Below are 20366 nucleotides of genomic sequence, written 5' to 3'. Positions count from 1 at the left end.
TTAACTTAAATTAAGTTCAGTATTTGCCAGATTCTTGCATACCAGTATTTGCCCATTTCCCTTTATTAATAGATAAAAAAGATAGAATATGTTTCAGGATTCTGAAATTTTATCCAATTTGCTTGAATCGCAAAACTGTCACGCATAGCAGTTTATCGATTTTTGAAGTTTTTGTGTAGGAAATTATGAAACATCTTGTACTTGTAACGGGACAAGATAATTTCGATCAGCAAGCACTTATTTAAAGTTTTTCACTTAAAACTAAATCAAAGTGAATTACTTTCCATACAGCAGTAATATCCAATTTATCTTTTCAATTACCGGTGGGAAAAAGTGGGCAGAAGAAGCTAATTCGCTTTATTATGTGTCCAGAAAATGAGTTAACTGTTCCCCTAATAATACAGGTCAGAAAGCACACAAAGAGAAATGAGTCATTAATTAATAGGTTCTGGTGTATTTGCAGGGAAAGCAAACGTGGATATTAAATTTTATCAGTGCAGTTGCCTAATAGCTTGTTTGATAACAAATATTAAACGAAATTAATCTGGGTTTTTCATACGTTATTGCCCTAGCAAATTTATCAAATTTACACGCGATTGGCTCAAATATAATGGCAAATTTAATTGTTCATTCATGGCAAAAACGCGATTTCGCTATTTAGGGTTGTAGCTACAATATTTTTGATGTCTCTGCTTCGGAACGATTCCTCCTTTTCGAATGTTTAAAGAAGCGGATAAGTGCAATAAGCATTAAACGCAGCAACTGGTAAATCGCTGAATCAAGGATGGAGGAAGAAATTCAGTTAACTAGACGAATTCGCTCCAGCCTTCGCTGATTACCTTGGTTAAAGTCTCCCCTTCAATTTAAAACTTCAACTTTGGCTTTTATGATTTATAAAATGCGTTTGATGAAATTAAAATTTAAATTCAACCCCTTAATTATTCCATTGTTTTCCTCCGAAACTAAAAACAAGATTATCTCAATATAAATTTTCTTTTCAATTCGATTGAATGTCGTCGAGCAATTAGAGGAGGCCCTGGCGCGAATGAATTTTTCACAAGACGATTTATTTTTCGGAAATAGTCTTTGCCGGGTGCTGATTTTGTTTGTATAAGGCACGCTTCACATACTTGTTTATTCACCGGATTGCAAGGCGCTAAAAAGAATTTCTTATTTATTTTATGAATAAGTCATGCAAAAGTTGAACGTTTTTATTTTCAATTCGGTCGTATCTAATTCGAGCGACGAGTATTTATTTAAAATGTTTGAATTTCGAATGCTTGGACGCTTTCTACTTGCTGTCGCGAGGCCTATTTACATAAAAAACGGTTATTTCTAGTTTCGCTCAATGTTTTTTTACACTACATAAACTTTTTAGAAAACCCATCTTTCATTATCGCGAGGTAAACACCAAGTATAAATCAACGCATTTAAATAGCTCAACACTTTTTCATCCAAAAGCGAGTATTTCACATTTTTAAACGTGTTTGGTTTTAAATTTGATATCTGCTTTCTCGTTTATCACCTCAAAGGTGACGTCAGAAAATTCTTACAGTGATACGTGATAGCGCGGAAAATTTATAATAGGCACGCGTACGAGAATCGTACACCTACAGCAGGTGAGTCAAGATATGGAGCTGTTTTTATCAAGATATTGAGAAAATACTACCAGTTTCCATTTAAATATTTTATTAAACAAAATCTAGTTAGAACAAAACCATAAAACAATCACATTTTGATATCTTTATCATTGATCACTTAAGTTGTTTTAATTCATATTAGTTTAACACGTACAGAACATTTTTTTAACAAGTTGTCCCATTTTAAGCAAGTCAAATAACTGAAACTCTATTACGGCCCCGTATCACTTTGCATAAATTTGTAATCCCGCCATAATGGGTCGTCCTCATAATAGAGAATAGTCCGCTTTAAGCTAGACGTGGAGAATTCAACAGTCACTCTATTTTGGGTTAGAAACCGGATTTGGACGGAAAAAAGTAAATTGTGTCAGGTATAGCAATATGGAATGTATTTATTTCCGGAAAATTGTGGGTAATTTAGAGCAAGTTGATGATTTAATGAGTTTGCTGGTAAATTTCATATATTGCATTGAACACAATCGATCTGGTTATATTTCACGAACATCCATTAAAAACTTTTGTTAGACAAACAATAAATATAGCGCGAGATTAAACAAACTTTTAAATCAAACGAGCGTAATAAAGTCGAACAATTTTATGAATTGAGCACTCCTGACTTGTAATTATTTATCATGTCTCAGATTCTCCGACTGTTTATTGACGTTCCAACCGACCTAATATCACCAAACTTTGATCTTTACTTACCCAAAACTCGGCAATAACTTTTGTTTGTGTGCATTTAACTCAAAATTAAAGTAAAATTGTTCGCTCCGATAAACTTAACACAAGAATGAGTACAACAAACAATTCGCACAAAGTGTAATTTTTCAATCAACTTGGCGGCAGAATATACGAAGTAAAAACGCGCAAAGAATGTGTTAATTTGGCAATGCTCCAGAAAGGCTTATCTGAAATCCCGGCTTTAATGACAATTCTCAGGTTAAACCCATGTGGTGAGTGAATTATATTCAACATGTTTTTCCTCGGAATAGGCATATTTTTGCCATTAGCATTATTATTTGCGATATAAAGCACCTGGGAATGTAATCATTCATCATTGTACTCTTTCATATGACACGGAACAATTTTTCTGTGCAAGAAAATCCAGAGGAATGTGCACTGTATCCGCGCCCAACATTCGTCTTTCACGACACTTAATTTTACCCCATCCAACTATTCAGTCCTTGTACCTATTTTTAACATATTTTTGGGAAAACGATTTCCGAATCAAATTAATTATATTAAATTTGGACCGAAAGCCGTTTTTAACAACATTTTTCACCACGCATTATCGATCATTTTTAAAGTAAAACACCATTTTTTTAAATTTTAGTTTGGGATTTGGCCTCTTTTTTTCTTTTATTAGTGCATTAATAACCATGCTTAATAAGGTCATTCTTGAAACACGAATTTATGTTTCAAAAACGAGTTGTTTTAAAGAATGAAACAAGATTTTTATACTATTTTTTGTGACTTTTTTGCCGTTTTTAAACAAAAATTTAGGGATTTTATTCTTAGTGTGGAAAGTAAAAAATTGATCTGTAATTTTTGTTTTGTCTGAATTCTTTTGTCAAAAAACGCGTACATGGAAGGTAATCAAGGTAGGTGATCCTGCATGGACGCTGAAATTGTCAAAAATACGGTCGCTATCTGCTAACCTAAAAATTTTCGTAAATGACGACTATTCTTTCATTTTAGTATGTCTATTAAAAAAGCAAAATGTAGACAAATTAGATAAAAAAGTATGACAAACTATAGGTAAACAAAATGAACTAAAAGTAACGCACAAAATTTATATCTTTGCCTCTTTATCAGTCGAGTTAATTTTTTTAAATTACATTCTTTCACTGATAGTATCTGATCTTTCTTATTTTTCTGGTGAGTACATGAATTCAAATAATATAACGTAAAAATAATTCAAAAAAAGAAGATAATAAAAAAAATCAAAAAAATTATTGGTAATTTTACACAAAGAGCTTTATCATTCCGTACTTGCTTTATTTTATAATTAAGAGGTGATTTTGTTTTGTTTATTTTTTGTTTAAGTGTCATATTAAGTGTTTCCTTTTAAAAATAAGGCACGAACAAAAACCTAAATCCTTTTGCTTGTAATTGTCAATAATTTTATTGCTTTATTTTATTTTTTCATTTTTAATTTCATTTCTTCGAGAAACAGATCGAACAATAGAAATGTGTTTTCAAAAACAGTAAATTAAAAACGAGTTCATTATTTTTTTTTTAAATCTTATACCTCACAATATGACAAAATAATGGTAAACGAAGGTAAAAAAAAACTAAATTAAAAAATAGATTAGAACGAGAACTATTTATTAGCTCTTTTATTTACGAACTTTAAGAAATACTATTTTTTTGTCTATTTTTTCTTGATTCGAATAACTAGCCATTTTTTAACAAATTTCAACTCACTGACAAGAGTGACAACTCGTGATAAGTTTTTGACAAAAGTGAATTTTTTGTCATAGGTAACTAAAGTTTTCTTTCAAACTACGTCACTACATTACGCAATTTGCAATTATTTATTATTATTATGTAGGTACATTTCTGTTCACTTAAAAAGCGTACAAGGGCTGAAAGTCAACTACAATGTCTGATTTCCATCAAGCGATTTTTTAAATATTGATCTAGTTGTCTATGACTGTTACCTCAGCAGTGAAATGTATTGTGTAAATATCTTCAGCATCGCTTTATCTGTCAATATATCTAAAATGTTCATCGAAAATCATAAAAAAATTATGTTGGAATCTTATTTCCGTGATGGACATGGAGTTAAGGTAAATGACATGGATAAATAGATTAGAATTTTAGAAAATTGCACGGTATAAACTTATTATTTAAATCTCCATTTGCCGTCAAGTTTCGGATTGACCATACGGATAAAAAGGCCACAATTTGTCTTTTTTGAATATAAGTTAATTGAGATGCCATTCTGAGCCTCAAAAGTGACTGATCGTTTGATAAATTTATAAGGTAATAGATTCATTTTGTTACTTTTTCATAAAGTTACAAGAGGGGAGAAATGAAACACCCGGTATTTGCGATTTTCTTGATTATATTAGTCAGAGGTCGTTGATTTTTTTCTTATAAAATGAAACAAAATCCAGCAATACCACACATTCATAGTTCCGGAATTATCGATAGAAATCGCCAAACGAAAATTTGGAGAAAATCCAAAGATAACGTAAAATGGCAAATTCACGTGTGCAAATCCTTTTGAGGATCTAGAAGGACCTTTTCGTAGATTCATTAAGCAACTTAGTGATAAATCTAATAAGGAACAGCCAGGATAGAGTGGCATTAGCATTATCCTTTGCGAAATTTTTCGCGTCCCTGAAACTCCATCCTGCTGAAATCTCCTGTATCCTGAATTTCGCACAACTTGTCTGTGCCACTCTTGCGTTGGCTTTGCGCAGCTCCGGCACGCAGCCGATCGAATCCGTCATGAAAGTGGCGCCTTGGCGGAGGCTTCCTGAACCATGCACAGAGCCTTCGGACGAGACTGTGAAGTCCACAGCAGTCGTGCCGCGAGGCCTGCGAGAGAGACTTCTAGCGCTCCGCCGTTTCGCACCCTAGCACCATTTAAATAGCCCGAGAGTTGTCACTTTAGCGCGGACATTGTCCACCCCATAGCCCAGACATCGCTGGCCACGCAACAGCCTTTTGGCGACTTTATGTGCGGAGGTCGGTCGCGATGGCCCGCCGGTAAACGGCACTGTTCAGTGTTTTAAGTGCAACTGTGAATTCTACCATGGATATACTTCCAAGCGTCGGCATCTTCAGAGAGCTGCAGGACATCCACGACACCGGCTACTTCTCAGCTCAGCCGTCACTCGACGACCACTGGCAACAGGTAATTTATGGTAGCCCACCACGTGGTGCACCACCACAAGCCTCCACCGTACAGGTGCTACACTACGCAAAAAAGTAAGGGGTAGCGGCGAGACAAAGAGCGCGGTATTAAGCGCCGGCATCGGCCAGACAAAGACAGAGCCCTGTAGAGAATAAAACAGGTGAATCGTATACAAGGTCACAGAGTACAAGCTATGTGTGTGTGAATCAGTCAGTCACAGTGGACCAGTTCTTTCACGAGCGTCCCTACGTTTCAATTTGAAACAATAAAAACCTTATCTTATCAATTGCATATTCAACTTTAGAGTAACGACCGTGGACTGCCTGCCTATCGACAAAAAACACGACGTTACATAATAATTAAAAATAAACATTTCGCTACACTTGTTACGTTTATGAGTTTGGTAAATAAACGGGTTTTTGCCGGCGATGTTTTCAATTTTTATTAACAGAAGTTATTCCGAACAAACAATACCAAGGTATTTGGAAATCGGGCCGCAAACCAGGCATTGACGGGTTTTTAATTTTTAAATTCGCACGCAACTCACCGCAAAGAACTGTTTTTCAAATATCAAACATACTAATTAAGCAAATATTTTTGATTCGTGATTCATTTCATGATTCATGGCTTTTGCATCTAACTTGAAACGCAGAACGACCAAAAGTGTTAAATGACAAGAACAAACATTTTGGGAGATTTGTTATTTCTGACGCAGTTTCCGGAGAAAACAAAAATTAATATTCAGGAAACTTGTTAATCTTTAATGTAATTATTAATTAGTAATTACAAAATACACATAGATCAGTACAAAATAATTTCGCAATAATTTCCGCAATAGGAATTGATATTTACATTTTTTTTCAAATATTCTACACTCTACAGCAGCGAAAAAATAAAAATAAATAAAGTGTGCGGTTTATTATTCTCATACAAGTTAATTAAATGCGGAAATTAAAATAGATTTTATTTAATTAATGTTTTGTAAAATTTTAGCCTTTGGCAAAATTTGGGTTAAAACATCCGTTTTTGTAGCTTTTCACAGAAAACGTGAGTAAATACAAACCAGAAATTTACGACATTTTAGCAAATTTTATTATGGGAAAGCCCATATGAAAAAATTAAATGACTATGAGTACGCTCCTGTGGGTCAAAAGTGTGTCCAGAATTGTTTAAATAGCGTACAGAAGAGTTGTTCTGACCACAAAATTAAAAAAATGCACAAATCATTTGTGATACGTTTTTCCTAACTTCACCCACTATAAACTGTATACATTAATTATATATTTTTAGTTATAATTACTATAATTATGTGCTTCATTTTCTTAAAATACACTAAAAACTTTTAAAGGAGTAGATTTTACTAATTGCTGTTAAAACATGTACGTACATACACAGTATATTTTTAAAAATTGTTACATTTAGCAAAAACATGGAAAAATGTATACTACATTAGAAAAACTTTTTAGTACGCTCCTGCAACAAGCATTTTTTTCTGTATCTCAAAAACTATACACAGAACTCAGAGTTTGCTATTAAAAAGCATTGCAATGTATCTTTTTCTCCATGCATGTGAATTTTTTTATAATTTTTCTACAATTTTTGATATGTAGGTATGATAATCTTTTTTTGTTGTTTTTGGAAATCCACCATTTGTCTTGGCATTTTTTAAAGCTAATAAATATGCTTTCTAAAACTTGAAAAATGCATCTATTTTTGGCATTTGGCACCTGTCACTCTTCATTTACTCTTCACTGATCAGCTTCATAATTGGCGGAATTATTTTCACTGCCGAAATTATTGATGTTTCGCTCCACGCATACTAAACAACCAACGGAAACAAACACAGTTTATACCCTCCTTGAAAAATATTTTTGTTTCTGGATTTAAATATTCTCTCATCTTGTTTTACTCTATTTATATTTCGTTTGTTTTTTAATGGGGAATGTTAAATTGGATTTTATCTCGGTTCTTTGGCTGTTTATTTGTATTTGTTTCCAGTTTTAATTATGTAAATGTTTCCTGCAGCGAGACTATTGCCGAAATTATTAAAAATAATAATAATGAACCGGTGGAAATTGTCACCGATAAATAACGCATTGTAGTCAGTTTTATGATTTTACGAACTTGTCTGGGTTAGTTATCCAGGTAGAGCCATCACGGGCCATTTTTCATTATGTAAGAAACCATCGTTAAATGCCCATTATGGTAGACGTTTGAGTCAGAGCACGTAGCAGGAAAGAATTTTGTCCGATAGTAAAACCGTATTATAAACCATTTTTTATTTATTTAAAAGCAACTGAATTGCCAAAATATTTGCACACGTCATTTGAGAGTTCGTGTCTGGCTTGAAATTTTAATCACCTAATAATACAGTTTAAATTTTCCTCAAGGAAAATTCGTTGCGAAACACTATCTCGCAAGCCGATAACCGATAGTTCGCCATTTAAAATTTCCATTACATGAAGCAAAACATTTTGTCCCATAAAATGAATAACAAAATAAACAATGACTGTTTTTACCTGTAATTAAACCAAATCTAATTCGGCTTAATCTCGGTGTAATGGGTAAATAATGCACTATGAATTTATATTAATAAATGCGCAACGTGGTGATTTTATAAATAGTGGATATAAAGAGTCTTTTGTGGGCTGCAATAAAATGTGACCTTTTGCTTGCTGTAATTATTTTCTTCGTAGGAAACAACAATGGCCGGATTATTGTCTATAATTAAATAAGTTTTATAAAGACAATGTCATCAGACTTGGAGAGAAAATCGTTGGTATGCAAGAATGCTAATATGTTATTAAGAAATTTTTATTACGTGTGTCCCTGCGATTTAATGCATGATTCACGACTTTTATTAAGTGATGAGTTGAGATAATTATTATTGACGGCAAGAGTTGAGCGCTCTTTGTATAATTTATTGTTATTGTAATTAATTAATTAATTCTGATCGTCGTTTGCTTAGCAAAGAGACAATAGTCTTGGAAACACCATATTTACGTATGTGCGAACATCAAAGTTAATTAATGAAGAGTTTTTGCTCCATTGATGAAAGATCGGACCCGAGTGGGGATTTTATTGCTACAAATGACCTAATTAGCATAATGCTAATTGGTCTTAATTCGATAATTTGTGAATGAAACTCTTGGTGTGACGAATCTGACCACCTAAACAGGTGTATTAGTAATTTGATTGTTACCGAAAGTGAGTCAACTCGCTGTGACTAATCCTCCTCGTGAATGAATTTCATTTCAATAAAATACTTTTCGAAAAATATTTGTGTCGGTTACGAAACGCAGGATGTGCACACTTCTTGTACAAATGTTTACAACCGTCCACCAACAAATTAACGCTATCTCTGGAATTCGAGTGCGATATGTCAACCGTGACAGCGTTTCTTGCTGTTTGTACCAATTTTTTTTGTTAGCACTGCATACAGAGTGAACCGGTTCAAAATTGGTTTTGTAACGGAAACCGAACTGCCAAATTCAGCAACGATTCGCTGTGATAATTGTCCGGAACAGATGATGCCTTTTATCGATCGGTCAGTTTGTTTAAAGGTTCAAGTCGGGACGAAAACGTCTAGACTGGCTGTAATTATTAAATATTACATGGTCAGGGCAATTCTTACGAATCGGTGCACTAGTCATTGATTGATTAAATTCGGCGCGTTTTAATCAACACCACTTGAACACGCTTTTCCTGGTAGGGCTTATCGATGGGAATATTTTTTGAATCACTGATATCGCCCACGAGATAACGACCACTAAAACATAGCTTCGTGTTTATTTATCTATTGAACCAAATAACTCATCATTTCTGTTGCATGATTAATTGAACTGCTGCTGAGAAGGATTTTTTTATGTCACACAGAATTGGGAATACTTGGTTATTGACACAAAAATTGTAACTGTTACTTTTTTCAAAAGAAAATTTCAGAGTCGATAAAAGAAATATTTTTTGACATAACACTCTTTGCTCACAAATGAAAAAGGAAATGAGGAATAATGAATTTTGACCGAGAGAATTGATGATTGTTGATAGTGTGGCAATATTAAAAAATTGCAGTTTTTGCTTTTTCCAGCCATTCGCAGTCGAACAGTGTATTCTCTTTTTTCCATATTCCAACAGGAGCAATAATTATTGCAGTTGTTGGTAATTGAAATTTAATTAAACATTGATGTTTGATAATTGATAAATTAACGTAAATGGAATACGTCAAAGATTACGAGTAATTTCCGAGAACAGTACAATGATACTCTTAATCACTAATGTTATGTACAAGATTAGCCAAATTATTCATTCAGAAAATTTCATTTGCTTGACTGTTTACGAACAATTACGATTTGACTGAATTGTGCAAATTCTGTTCCTACTTAAAATGCAAAATGACGTGTTGCATGGCGAATTATTTAAATAAATATTTTTATTACTAGTAATAACACATGTGCATCATTATTATGCCGAACGAAACTATTTACAATTGTTATTTGCAGTATTGATGTAATTTCCCGGTTGGTTAAATTTAGATTCTTACTTGTCCTTTTAGAAAAAGTGATCGAAACGGCAATAAAATTATTTATACCCATACATGGACATGTTTCATTGAAGACTTACATAATAACGGCTTTACGTGATTTATTGTCACGTGGTGGAGGGCAGTTATATTTTTATGTTATTTGTGTCTGAACTAATCCGTCATAAATTCAAAATTTTAGTTGACTCTTTCCCAGGGTTAATCTTTTACGTGCAATCACAAATATGTTGTTGACGTAATTTTTATAGGTGAATAAAGTGTAAGTGGTGCGATAATAAAATCGGTTTCAAGAAACCTATCGATAATAACGCATTGTGTAAATAAATAAAGCGCGATGATTACACTTCTAATATCAAACTTAATAATGTAATTATTTTTAATAGCGCCCTGATTTTCAACAAGCATTTGGTGTTTTTCCACGAAGAGGTGAAGACTGAATTACACACGGTGTTATCATACATTCTTGTATTAAGTTAGCGATTAACTCAGTTTGTAAGTAATCCGATATCAAGCGATAGCGTCCGAAAAATACAAATTACGTCGCATTTGTGCATAAATAACAATGTTGATGTACTTGGCTTTAAGTATGCCGTTACGTAAGTCGTAACAGGTTTCTCGGCCGTTCCTGCACCGAAGGATTTCATTGCACAATCGTATTTATTACTGCTTTTTTCTCGGCTTCTCTCGTTGGAAATGTCATTCTTCGACAGGATAATTGTTATTATTGTGTTAAATAATATGTAACTTGTCACGTATTATGTCCCATTGTTGCCGATTTTTTCAACACAAATTATTCTTAAATAGTTAAAAATGCACGCATTTCCTGTTACTCATCTCGTGTGAGTCATTTGCAATTCAATGGTCCCTTATTTGCCTTCTCGGCCCTTTCGGGCATTTCCGATCGTTTTCTCCTTTATTGTCTGGTGGCCATAATTGCAATGATTTGTAAATTTCACGCTAATTTAACATTTTCCCACAATTTCTATTGAAAGAGGAAGGAACCGAGTCGATCCTTATGATTTGTTTGTTTATGGTGACCTCTGGGATGATAATTTGTCGGGCTAGGTGACCCTTAACTTGTGAGAACGATCCCTGTTTGTTGATAAAATTTTTCTTGGATGTATCACTTGTCAATAGTCGTTTTTCCGTAAAATATTTATTATTCGTGTGTTCTCTTTTACGGTATGTACATTGTGATAAGAGTTAATAACAGCGTGTCAACGGAGCGTAAAAGTTTTGTAAATTATTTAGCTTGGGATTGGGAAAATATTTTCACGTCGAGATTATTTCCAGTTTTTCTCGAACTGTTTTCAATGAAAATATTGCGCGACCCCGAGTGAATATTTTGAATAAAGACGCTCGTGGCGAAATTGCTTCTTTGTTTCACTAGTGGTATAAATAGTCGTCGTTCAGGGTTAAGGTTAAAAATACGGATTTTGCCTCAGTTTTTCTAAAATGTGCGCAAGTTATTGTTTCCGTTTGTGGCGCTTAATTTAGACCGGAAATGTTTCAATTAGTTATACAGTCAAGATTCTGAAATTAGCTTCCGGTTGGAGGAGTTAATTAACGGTGTTTGCAGCTAAAAATAATTCGGATGTTTGAGTTTTTTGCGAATTTTCAAGAAGCGTCTCAGGTGAATGGGGGAATCTCTCATAAATATGATAACAAGACGCCCCAAACAAACAAGACATTACAGGATAACAAGTGCATAAGTGATGGCTGGCTTCGTAAACAAATAAATTCAGTATTTGAACATAATCATGACGGACCAGACGATGAATTGGAGATGGCGCGTCAAGCCGGAAACTGTTATCATCGCTCATCGAAAAAGGGACATCCGTTACTTTCACAGATGGGCAGGGAATGCACCTATCACCAAAACAAAGGCGATAAAATGTACTTACTTCCCGTTATTTGTGGGCAACTCAGTTGTCAATGTTAATAACTTGTGGAAATAGAAAGTGACACATTGCGAAATGCTTAAAAAAGATGCGTTGTCAGATTCAATTGCCTTTTCACAATCAATGATCGTGTGGCGTCTTAACACTCGATCTCTTATTGATAACGTTATGAAAGAGCCTTTGAGAGTTGTCTTGTCAACACTTTCCCATACCCATTGCTCATTTCTCTGTTTACTTTTTCTTAACTATTTCATTAAGAATTTTTCTCTCAAAAGAAACTAAAAATAATGAACTACCTCTACGTGTCTTCTTCAGTTCTTGGTCAATAAAATCCCAGAAATGAAATTAAGTGGCGCGATTTTTAATATTGCGACTTTACCTTATTGAGATGATTTATGAACTTCTTGCAGCCAGTTCATAAATTTTAACGGACAATAACTACAACGTTTGGGTAGACTGCAATATAGATCCGCTTGCTTTATTGCTCTCGAAAAGATGCCGATTGCACGTGCCTCTAAACTGATTTACAATTACTGCTATTGCCATCACCTGGGCTTTAATTTTTACGGTTTGCTACCAGGTGCTTATTTACAACCTTCAATTTTAAAGTACGCCAACAAGTCAGATGTAACGTAATAAAATTGCGTCAACTATGTACATACATTTTAATCTACTTGCAACGCTTTTAACAAAAATACAAACAGTAATTTGTTTGTTGCACTATTTTAGATCTGATAAGTAAAGAATTAAAGTTTGATGGGGAAAAATTTTATGTTGTTCAATCCATTTTCTTATGCACTTTACAATAAAATCATAGTCTGGTTATTTCATTTTCCTTCATTTTATCTTTTTGTGAATGGTTATTTAGGTTCCTCATTGCTTGCAGTCTACATTTTCTTTATTTTTCTCTAAATTATTTCTGGTTGTTATTTCAAAATAATATTTAATTATTCTGAGTTTCACTAGTTTAGTTTCCACGTACAGTCAGATGTTGAATTGAATTTATTATTTTTTATTTAGTTAGGAAATGATCTTGATTTTTTTTTCTTTATTATCGGAATCATACTCTTCGGAGTTGTTTCAACACAGTTGAATGGTGTGGGATGCTGTGCAAATGGGGTAAACTTTTGGCGTGCGTTTCCATAAACATGTCAGTGCCTATTTTAGGGGTTTATGCGTTACAAGATAATTATATTTAAGGGCGCATTTAGCGTTGATGTGACGTCGACCTTTGTGTTCCCATAAATGGGTCTATAATGGAGCATCGCTTTTGTTCCGGTAACAAAATTAGTATTTTTGTGTGCTAGAGGTAGTAAATCTTTTTCCGGTGTGTAAAAATGAATGATTCGATGTAGTGCAGAGGTGAGTCAATTGCAACGTTCCCTCTTGCTCCTGGTTGAGCTAATCATGATTTATTACAGCCCCGATTATATAAGTAAGGAATCGATTTATTCAGAGTATGATTAAACGGATTGCTAATTGTAACAATTACCACGGAAATTAATGGAAGGTGTTATTGTTGTCTGAGCAATCGCTTAATCTTAATTTATCGGCGCGCAGGTCTTGTACTTTCTTGTCACGTTTTTGTATTTCTCTACCTTATCAGATTTCTTTATGCTAATTAGAAATTTCAAGTTTGTAATAGTGGGTAGCTAGCACACACGGCCGAATTTTTCAGCCGTGCATAGATGTTATCATCGCACTTTAGCAACAAACCTATTACGTGACATTTTAACTAAAACTGCAGTTTTTGTGGGTCGTCTCGACCGCAGGCCGGCCGTTCTGCATTGTTATAAACAATGACAGCGATGCAATTGTGATGCAACTACAAATTGCACGTTCAACGAACCCGAATTATGTTAATCAGTAATGTTTTTCGATGGAAAAATGCAGGACCGGGCATAAAATGCACGGATGGAGCACATCTGCCCGGACTTTTGCGCTAGCTAGGAGCTAAATCAGCAAGATCCTTGCTGTATGTATGATCGTGTAATCCGAAGCAGACGTATGTATTATGATGCGTACGTCAGAGTACCAAAATAGCAACGGAAAGCAGTATTTGTGCCCTCCTACAACATCCCGACATATGGCGAGACGGTCTGCTGAATGCGATGGGGCAACGAAGGGCAAAACTTAAAAAAAAACATCGGAGAGATAAAAATGGCATCAGATAGCTACGTTTGATTAATTTACGTCATCTGTTATTATCAGTGAAACCCATGTATTGTTTTATTTACAATATAAGTTTCAGTTCGTACTGTTGCGGTTTTAATTACCTTTCTTTAAATTGTCTCCGGAGATAAATTATTGTCGCTGACATATCGGAATACAGGAAATGAAACTAAGAAAATCGAGATTCTTTATAAATCGAGGAACTTTCACAATTACGTTTGTGACAAAAACTTCAAAACTGCGACGGAGATATTCATTTATATAATTATTGCCACATGGTACTTCCCATTGCTTAAAGTTACTACAGGTCACTGATTAAAAGGTGACTTCTTTTAGTTAGAACAGTGGCGTTCAAGTAAAACAATAAAACAGAGAGAATGCAAACAAAATTGAAAAATAAACCAATAATGCGTATCTATCTACTCACTAGCCAATAAAAAACAGAAAAGCAAAGAGAACCATAGAGTAAAAGAAAAAATAAATCAAAAAATATATACGCATAAATAGAAAAAAAAAATTAAGATCTAACCGTTAAATGTGAAAACTACTAGGTGGTTAATGATTACTGGATAGGACATAAACAAAATTGTCGGAGAAACGGACAACAGAAAAAAGTTACGAACTGAAATACTTATGTTTTTGAAGAAATTAATAAAAAAGAAACACTTACTTAAATAAAACAGCAATCAATTTTTTTATAGCTCTTGAAACTGACTGAAACAATTGAAGTTTTACTGAAAAAAGATACAGAAATTAAGAGGAAAGATTAAACATTTGGCCTTTAATGCATCTTAAAAGGTATATGTTTAGATTATGTTTTGCAAAGATAAGTTGAAAAACTGATTATTTGCACATTAAGCTGCAGAGGTTTTGGAAATTAACGTCGAGAAGTTCTGAAATGTTGGAGAAAGTGGGTTTTGAATCAAATTTTCTCGAAATTTTCATTATTTGTTTTATTAATTTGGTTTGACTTGCGTGTGGGCGAATTTAAATTTAGCAAAGCTTCACCTGGGGTGCGGATACACTTCTCCACGTTGAAAAAACAACTCAATTTTGACTTCACCCACAAAAGCCTGTTGATATCTTCTGTCAGCTCCGTTCATTTCCTGCCTCTGTAAATAGTCGTTGTGTTGATTTATTTGTCCAAATTATGTTCGCCAAAACAGTATACATCTCATCGCCTCATTTCTCGAAATTTCTGATTCATTGCCCATCTCCATCATTCCAAAAAACGATAACCGAACATAAGAAATTTTCGAATTCATCAATAACTGGTGTCGAATGATGTTTCTATCTGTGTTGGCTCATTTATTTGTTTTGTGTCATATCCGGAAGCGGCGTAAAGAACAACCCCGTCTTCCGGTTCCGCTGTTGACCAATGACTGGAATTCGTTGATTTGTGGCCGAGTGTCTTCAGATTAGCGAATTTTGTACTCGCTTTCATGGCGTCGGAGCAGATGAAGCGTTGGTAATACCAGCACATGCTTCGTATTGCATTTTATTGCTCGTGCAATTTCGTATCAACGAAATCGAATTCATTTCTGCGTTTATGAAATTACTAGTGCGGCCATCGAGCTTGTTAATTTATTTGGTGTGTTTCCTTTTTGGCACGCCCTATGCAAAATCCCGGTGTAATAAGAGGGAAGTGTATCCTGTTTATGTACCTGTTTCAATCCGGGCGAAATTGGTAGAAGAGAGATCAAAGCGCACAACCTGCTGCTGCTCTATCAGGCCGTTGTTTTCCTGGGATTCGTCGTGTCATCGACAATGGGGTGCGCCCCTCCGCTAGCCCCCTGGGGGTACACGTCGGGCGCGTCTTTTCAGGTTTCACGACGTAGCGCCGGGACTCGCTTCCAAATCGAATTCATCCCGAAATAAGTTAAATTTATAAAGAATGCGTTTCGGGATAAATTATTCGCGATTGTCTACATAATTCACCGATTTTATATCCCCACGCGGTGTTTTCGGTACCGACTGCTGTTTATTCGCTTCAAAGGGATCCTCCGCAGCTCCGGCGAAATGATTTTCCTTACGGAAACTGAGCCATGAAACCGCTAATTGAAAGAAACATCATCCTTTGTTTGTAAACAAGCGGAAAAACGATTCTATAATTATTTCCATCATTTGATTCGGGTCGTTACTCGAAAAATGCGATAATGGCGTGTTTGTCATTTTTGCAACTTTTGGTAATTGCGGTTAAAAATACGAAGCGATCGATATTCAGAGATGTCACTGAAAGGCCGACGTTTTTGTAGCGTTCAGTCTAATTTTCTCTAGTTTCTCTACTCAACATCTGTAATTCTAAAACATAATCTTGCTGCAGAATCAAACGACGTCATCAAATAGCGATCAATGTACCAAGGAGGACGTCTTAACGACAACATTAACCATCATAAATAATCCTGACAGACAAACTCGAAAGTCGATAAACTCCCGCTTTCTATTTTGCCCATCGGCATGTGCTGTGGTTTTACTAAATTTAACTTCACGCGGCTTCAAAACAAACGAGGGATAAAACATTTTTTTCCCGAGGTTTAAACCGATTTATTTATTTCGCTGATATTTTAAACCAGCATTCGTACTTCCTGGTACAATATCCGCCGATTGTAGGTATCATTTTGACGTAATCTTTAGCGGAAAATATGATCACGATTCGTTTTTACGACAGTTACAGTTAAAACATGGCAACATGGAATTTCCAGCTATCATTAATTCCTATTCCTCAACGAACAAATATTTCATTGAAACGATCGCTGATAAGGCGTCGCAAGCAATTAGTTAGTACAATCAATTAATCAAAAATTGTATTTGGAATTATAGCCACTTATCTCGCTATTGTTTTCATTCTAAACCCGTATTTTATTCCAGTTTTGTAACAATTATGGCACTGTTGTTGTTGATGATTTGTGATTCGTTCATTTATTGCATAAATGTTGTGTGTGGTCACGTAAATGTTTATTTTTAATGTTTTTATAATCAACCCGACACTCCTAATCGCTGAAAATGTGGATATTTTTAGGACAAGATATTCATGGTTGCAAATGAATTATTCAACAACAAAACGTTTTTATTTATTCGTTACAATAATCTTTATTTATTTTGTGACCTCCGATGTAAAATAAATCAAGCCCTAACAATATAAAGCTCAGCAAGAATATGTATTACTTTTGTTTTTGGGAAAATTAGCGTCGATTCTTTGATCTGGGCACAAAACCGAATCGCCTAACTCGTTTTCATAGAATTACCAGGACTGAATCCGCTGTGGAGTTTGGCTTATGAAATGAGTGCATTTGAAACCTTTGACTCTTGCTCCACGAAGCCATCACGTAATTGCCTGGGACATGGTTATTAAGCGAAAAATGGCGTTGATTTTGAATTGGATCGAGAAAAGCGCTCGTCTACCCACCGCCGTGATGTTTATCATTACTAATGGTTATAGCACTGATCAACTGTTATCTCGCATCTCCGTGATGGAGACTCATAACGTCCATCGCAACTTCCTCATTGCCTTAGCATAAACAAATTAATTACAAAGCATAGAGCGAATTCTCCTCGCGTGTTGTCTGAAAGGAGTGCATTTCAGCGGCGAGGTTTGCAAGATTCCATTCCGGCACTGAGACAGATTACGGCAAACATAGCTTTACTTTTACAGCAATTGGATTTTTAGTACTTCTGTATTTATTCCCCGCTTTTATTCTTTCAGCGGTGTAAACAAGTTTTTAAGGGCCGGCCATGAATCAGCGAAATTTTATTCATCGAAGAGAGACGAGAACAGTTTCACTCATTACAAGGGAACTCCATTTGGGGGCGGCGGAGCCGCCGCCGCCGCCAGATAGCCCTATCTAATGGAACATACAAACGCCTGATCAATGATAAACATAGCGTAAATGGCACGTGTGTTTGCCTGCGGGGTTGCCACACCTGAGATGCTGCCACCCCACATTAGCAATTCACTCACACCCAGCGGCTTTATGAACGCTCGTTTCGTGCACTTTACATTGATATCTTCGCTATCGACAGCGAATGATCGATTGCGATAACGGGGAATTAAGATTTCACACTATGGGTTAGGCTGGCGACGAGTTGCCCAGATTTAGGGCTCGAATAACCATTAGCATACACCAGCCACCTAATAATGGGAGCAATGATATGAACATAGTGGCCCCAGTGGCTGGTATCTGGGTCGTAAACTACGAGAACGTATGGGCAAATAGTCGGGACCGCCATCTAATCTACACGATGCAATTAACTTCTGCACTAGTTCCAAGATTAAAGTTTTTAGACGTTTCAAGATCAAGGAGATATGTCGCCACAATGTACTGTGATAAAGTGGAGAAAGGAGATTTATTACTCGAATCAAACGGAAAAAATTAAAAAATAGACATGACTTTGGCTGACTGTAAAATACGAATTGATGTGAATAACACATTTATATTGATGCTGATGCGATTTTTTTCCACCAAAATTTTGAAAAAGTTTTGTTCCGGATTGTTCGCTGGAAAACCGTGGTGTGGATTAATTATTGTGGTAAACCTTGGCGAGTGCAGTTAAGTGCATTTTGATGAGTCCATAATTACATCAGCCATCGGTGCACCCATCACACATTCCTGTCCGAGTCCGTGACATACTAAGAGACATATTTCTGCATCTTATGTAACTTGATTGCTTTTTAATATAGATTTTTTCATGCGAGAATTGCATGCACGCAGTATTTTTATTAAAACTCATTTCTCAAGCCGCAGACACGCCATTAAATAAATAACTTTCCCGATAATTTTTATCAATACCGAGGTATATAAACATCAAGTGCGACTGGGATTGGGTAAATATTTGCCTGACGAAAATAGAACTTTGAAAATTTTTAGTTTCAGGCGATTTAGATAAGATTAGAAAATCGTGTACGGCTATTCAGTCTCAATGGATGATTTTCCAGATGAACCATTTAAGCTTTTAACTACCATTAATTAGCTTAATTAATGCTTTTACTTAATTGAACTTCTCCCATAAAATCTAATTTAAAGTTTTCTGTCTATGAACACGACGACCCTATTGGCTGTTTTATTTTGATTCGGGGATCGCAATAATTAATTCTATCAAATAATTATTATTGCCGGATATTAAGCTTGCTCGCGGTTGGTTATCGGTGAAGTGGGACTTTGTAATTTATTGTTAATTGCATTGTTTTATTTAAAACGACGGTTAAATAGAAAACTATCCCTGATGCTAATTAAAATCGTGCATGCCTCCAGCTTGATTGCACATCATTTTTAACACAAATTTGTTTATTTATATTCTCAATAAATGATCAATGGACATGTCTGGAAGCAACAACCTAGGTCACTGAGATAACGCGAACCTTGCACCGGGTGATTCATCGGACTGTCATGTTTCTTTGATAATCTTTACCACATGTGGCGTTTTTACGTTTTTTATCTCCGAAATGGATACTCCGGCCAGGATTCACTTTCCCTCCAATCTTCAAAAACACAAACACAAAATAGGAAAAATGGAAGAATTTGAATGAAAAAAAAAAAAAAAACAAAACAAAACACTATAGCCCTTCCCAGTCCTTCGTTTAAATCGGAAGTTTATTCTTCTTTCCTAGCCAATACACAATCAAATTTTCTAATTTATATTTTAAGTAATTTAGGAATGAAAGGTTTTTTTCATGATTTTTCTTAGCTCTCAGATAGCGCTGGCCTATTACTTTGTTGTGTAGGTAACTGGTACTTGCGGTTGGAATTTTTGTTTTCAGTTCGTCGTCTTAAAATGTGTCTCGGGTCTGTTGCTTATTGATTATCAGGGCCCTAGCCGGCCTACTAATCAAATAAGCCCATTACTGAAAGTATATGCACCCTCATGTCTGAAAGCGGGGCCCTTGTCTTGTGGTACTTTCACTAAATCAAGGCTTCATTATATTCCTGTAACGATCTTTAAGTAGTGTTGATCGATGTTAATGATAATAAAAACGAAATCGGAATGCCTAATTAAGTAAAATCCCGTAGCTCCGTTTCATCATCCCGGAGTGAAATCTTAGCGTTTTGCAGAGAAAATTCGTTGTAGATTTAATTATATACGAAGCTTGGTATGAATTTAGCGCAGCTGGTTAGAGTTGAAATTAGAACATCTCTATTGTAGTACAATTGGAGTATTAAATCGTAGATGAACTCTTCCGCGTTGATAAATTATTGAAGAGTCGTTTTTGTTTGAGGTAAGTCAACGTCCGTGGATCATTAATTAATTCC

The 20366-nt window shown here is 35.1% G+C and overlaps 1 protein-coding gene across 2 annotated transcripts in view; it reads left to right on the top strand.

Moving 5' to 3' along the window:
• LOC100142007 (Krueppel-like factor 6) overlaps positions 1-20366 on the top strand; it is a 193115-nt gene that overhangs the window by 11037 nt on the left and 161712 nt on the right. Inside the window, exon 1 of one of the 2 annotated variants that reach the window (XM_008193862.3) lies at positions 5140-5508. The exons of the other annotated variant lie outside the window; for it this stretch is intronic. Coding sequence (XP_008192084.1) covers positions 5407-5508 — 102 coding nt within the window. The 5' untranslated portion in view covers positions 5140-5406. Of the gene's footprint in view, positions 1-5139; positions 5509-20366 lie in introns of those variants that run through there. 2 annotated transcript variants of the gene reach the window in all.

Source organism: Tribolium castaneum, chromosome 1 (assembly GCF_031307605.1).
Source record: "Tribolium castaneum strain GA2 chromosome 1, icTriCast1.1, whole genome shotgun sequence".
NCBI classification, from domain to species: domain Eukaryota; kingdom Metazoa; phylum Arthropoda; class Insecta; order Coleoptera; family Tenebrionidae; genus Tribolium; species Tribolium castaneum.
Note: the sequence above shows the minus strand (reverse complement) of the source record. Positions and strands in the feature narration are given on the sequence as shown.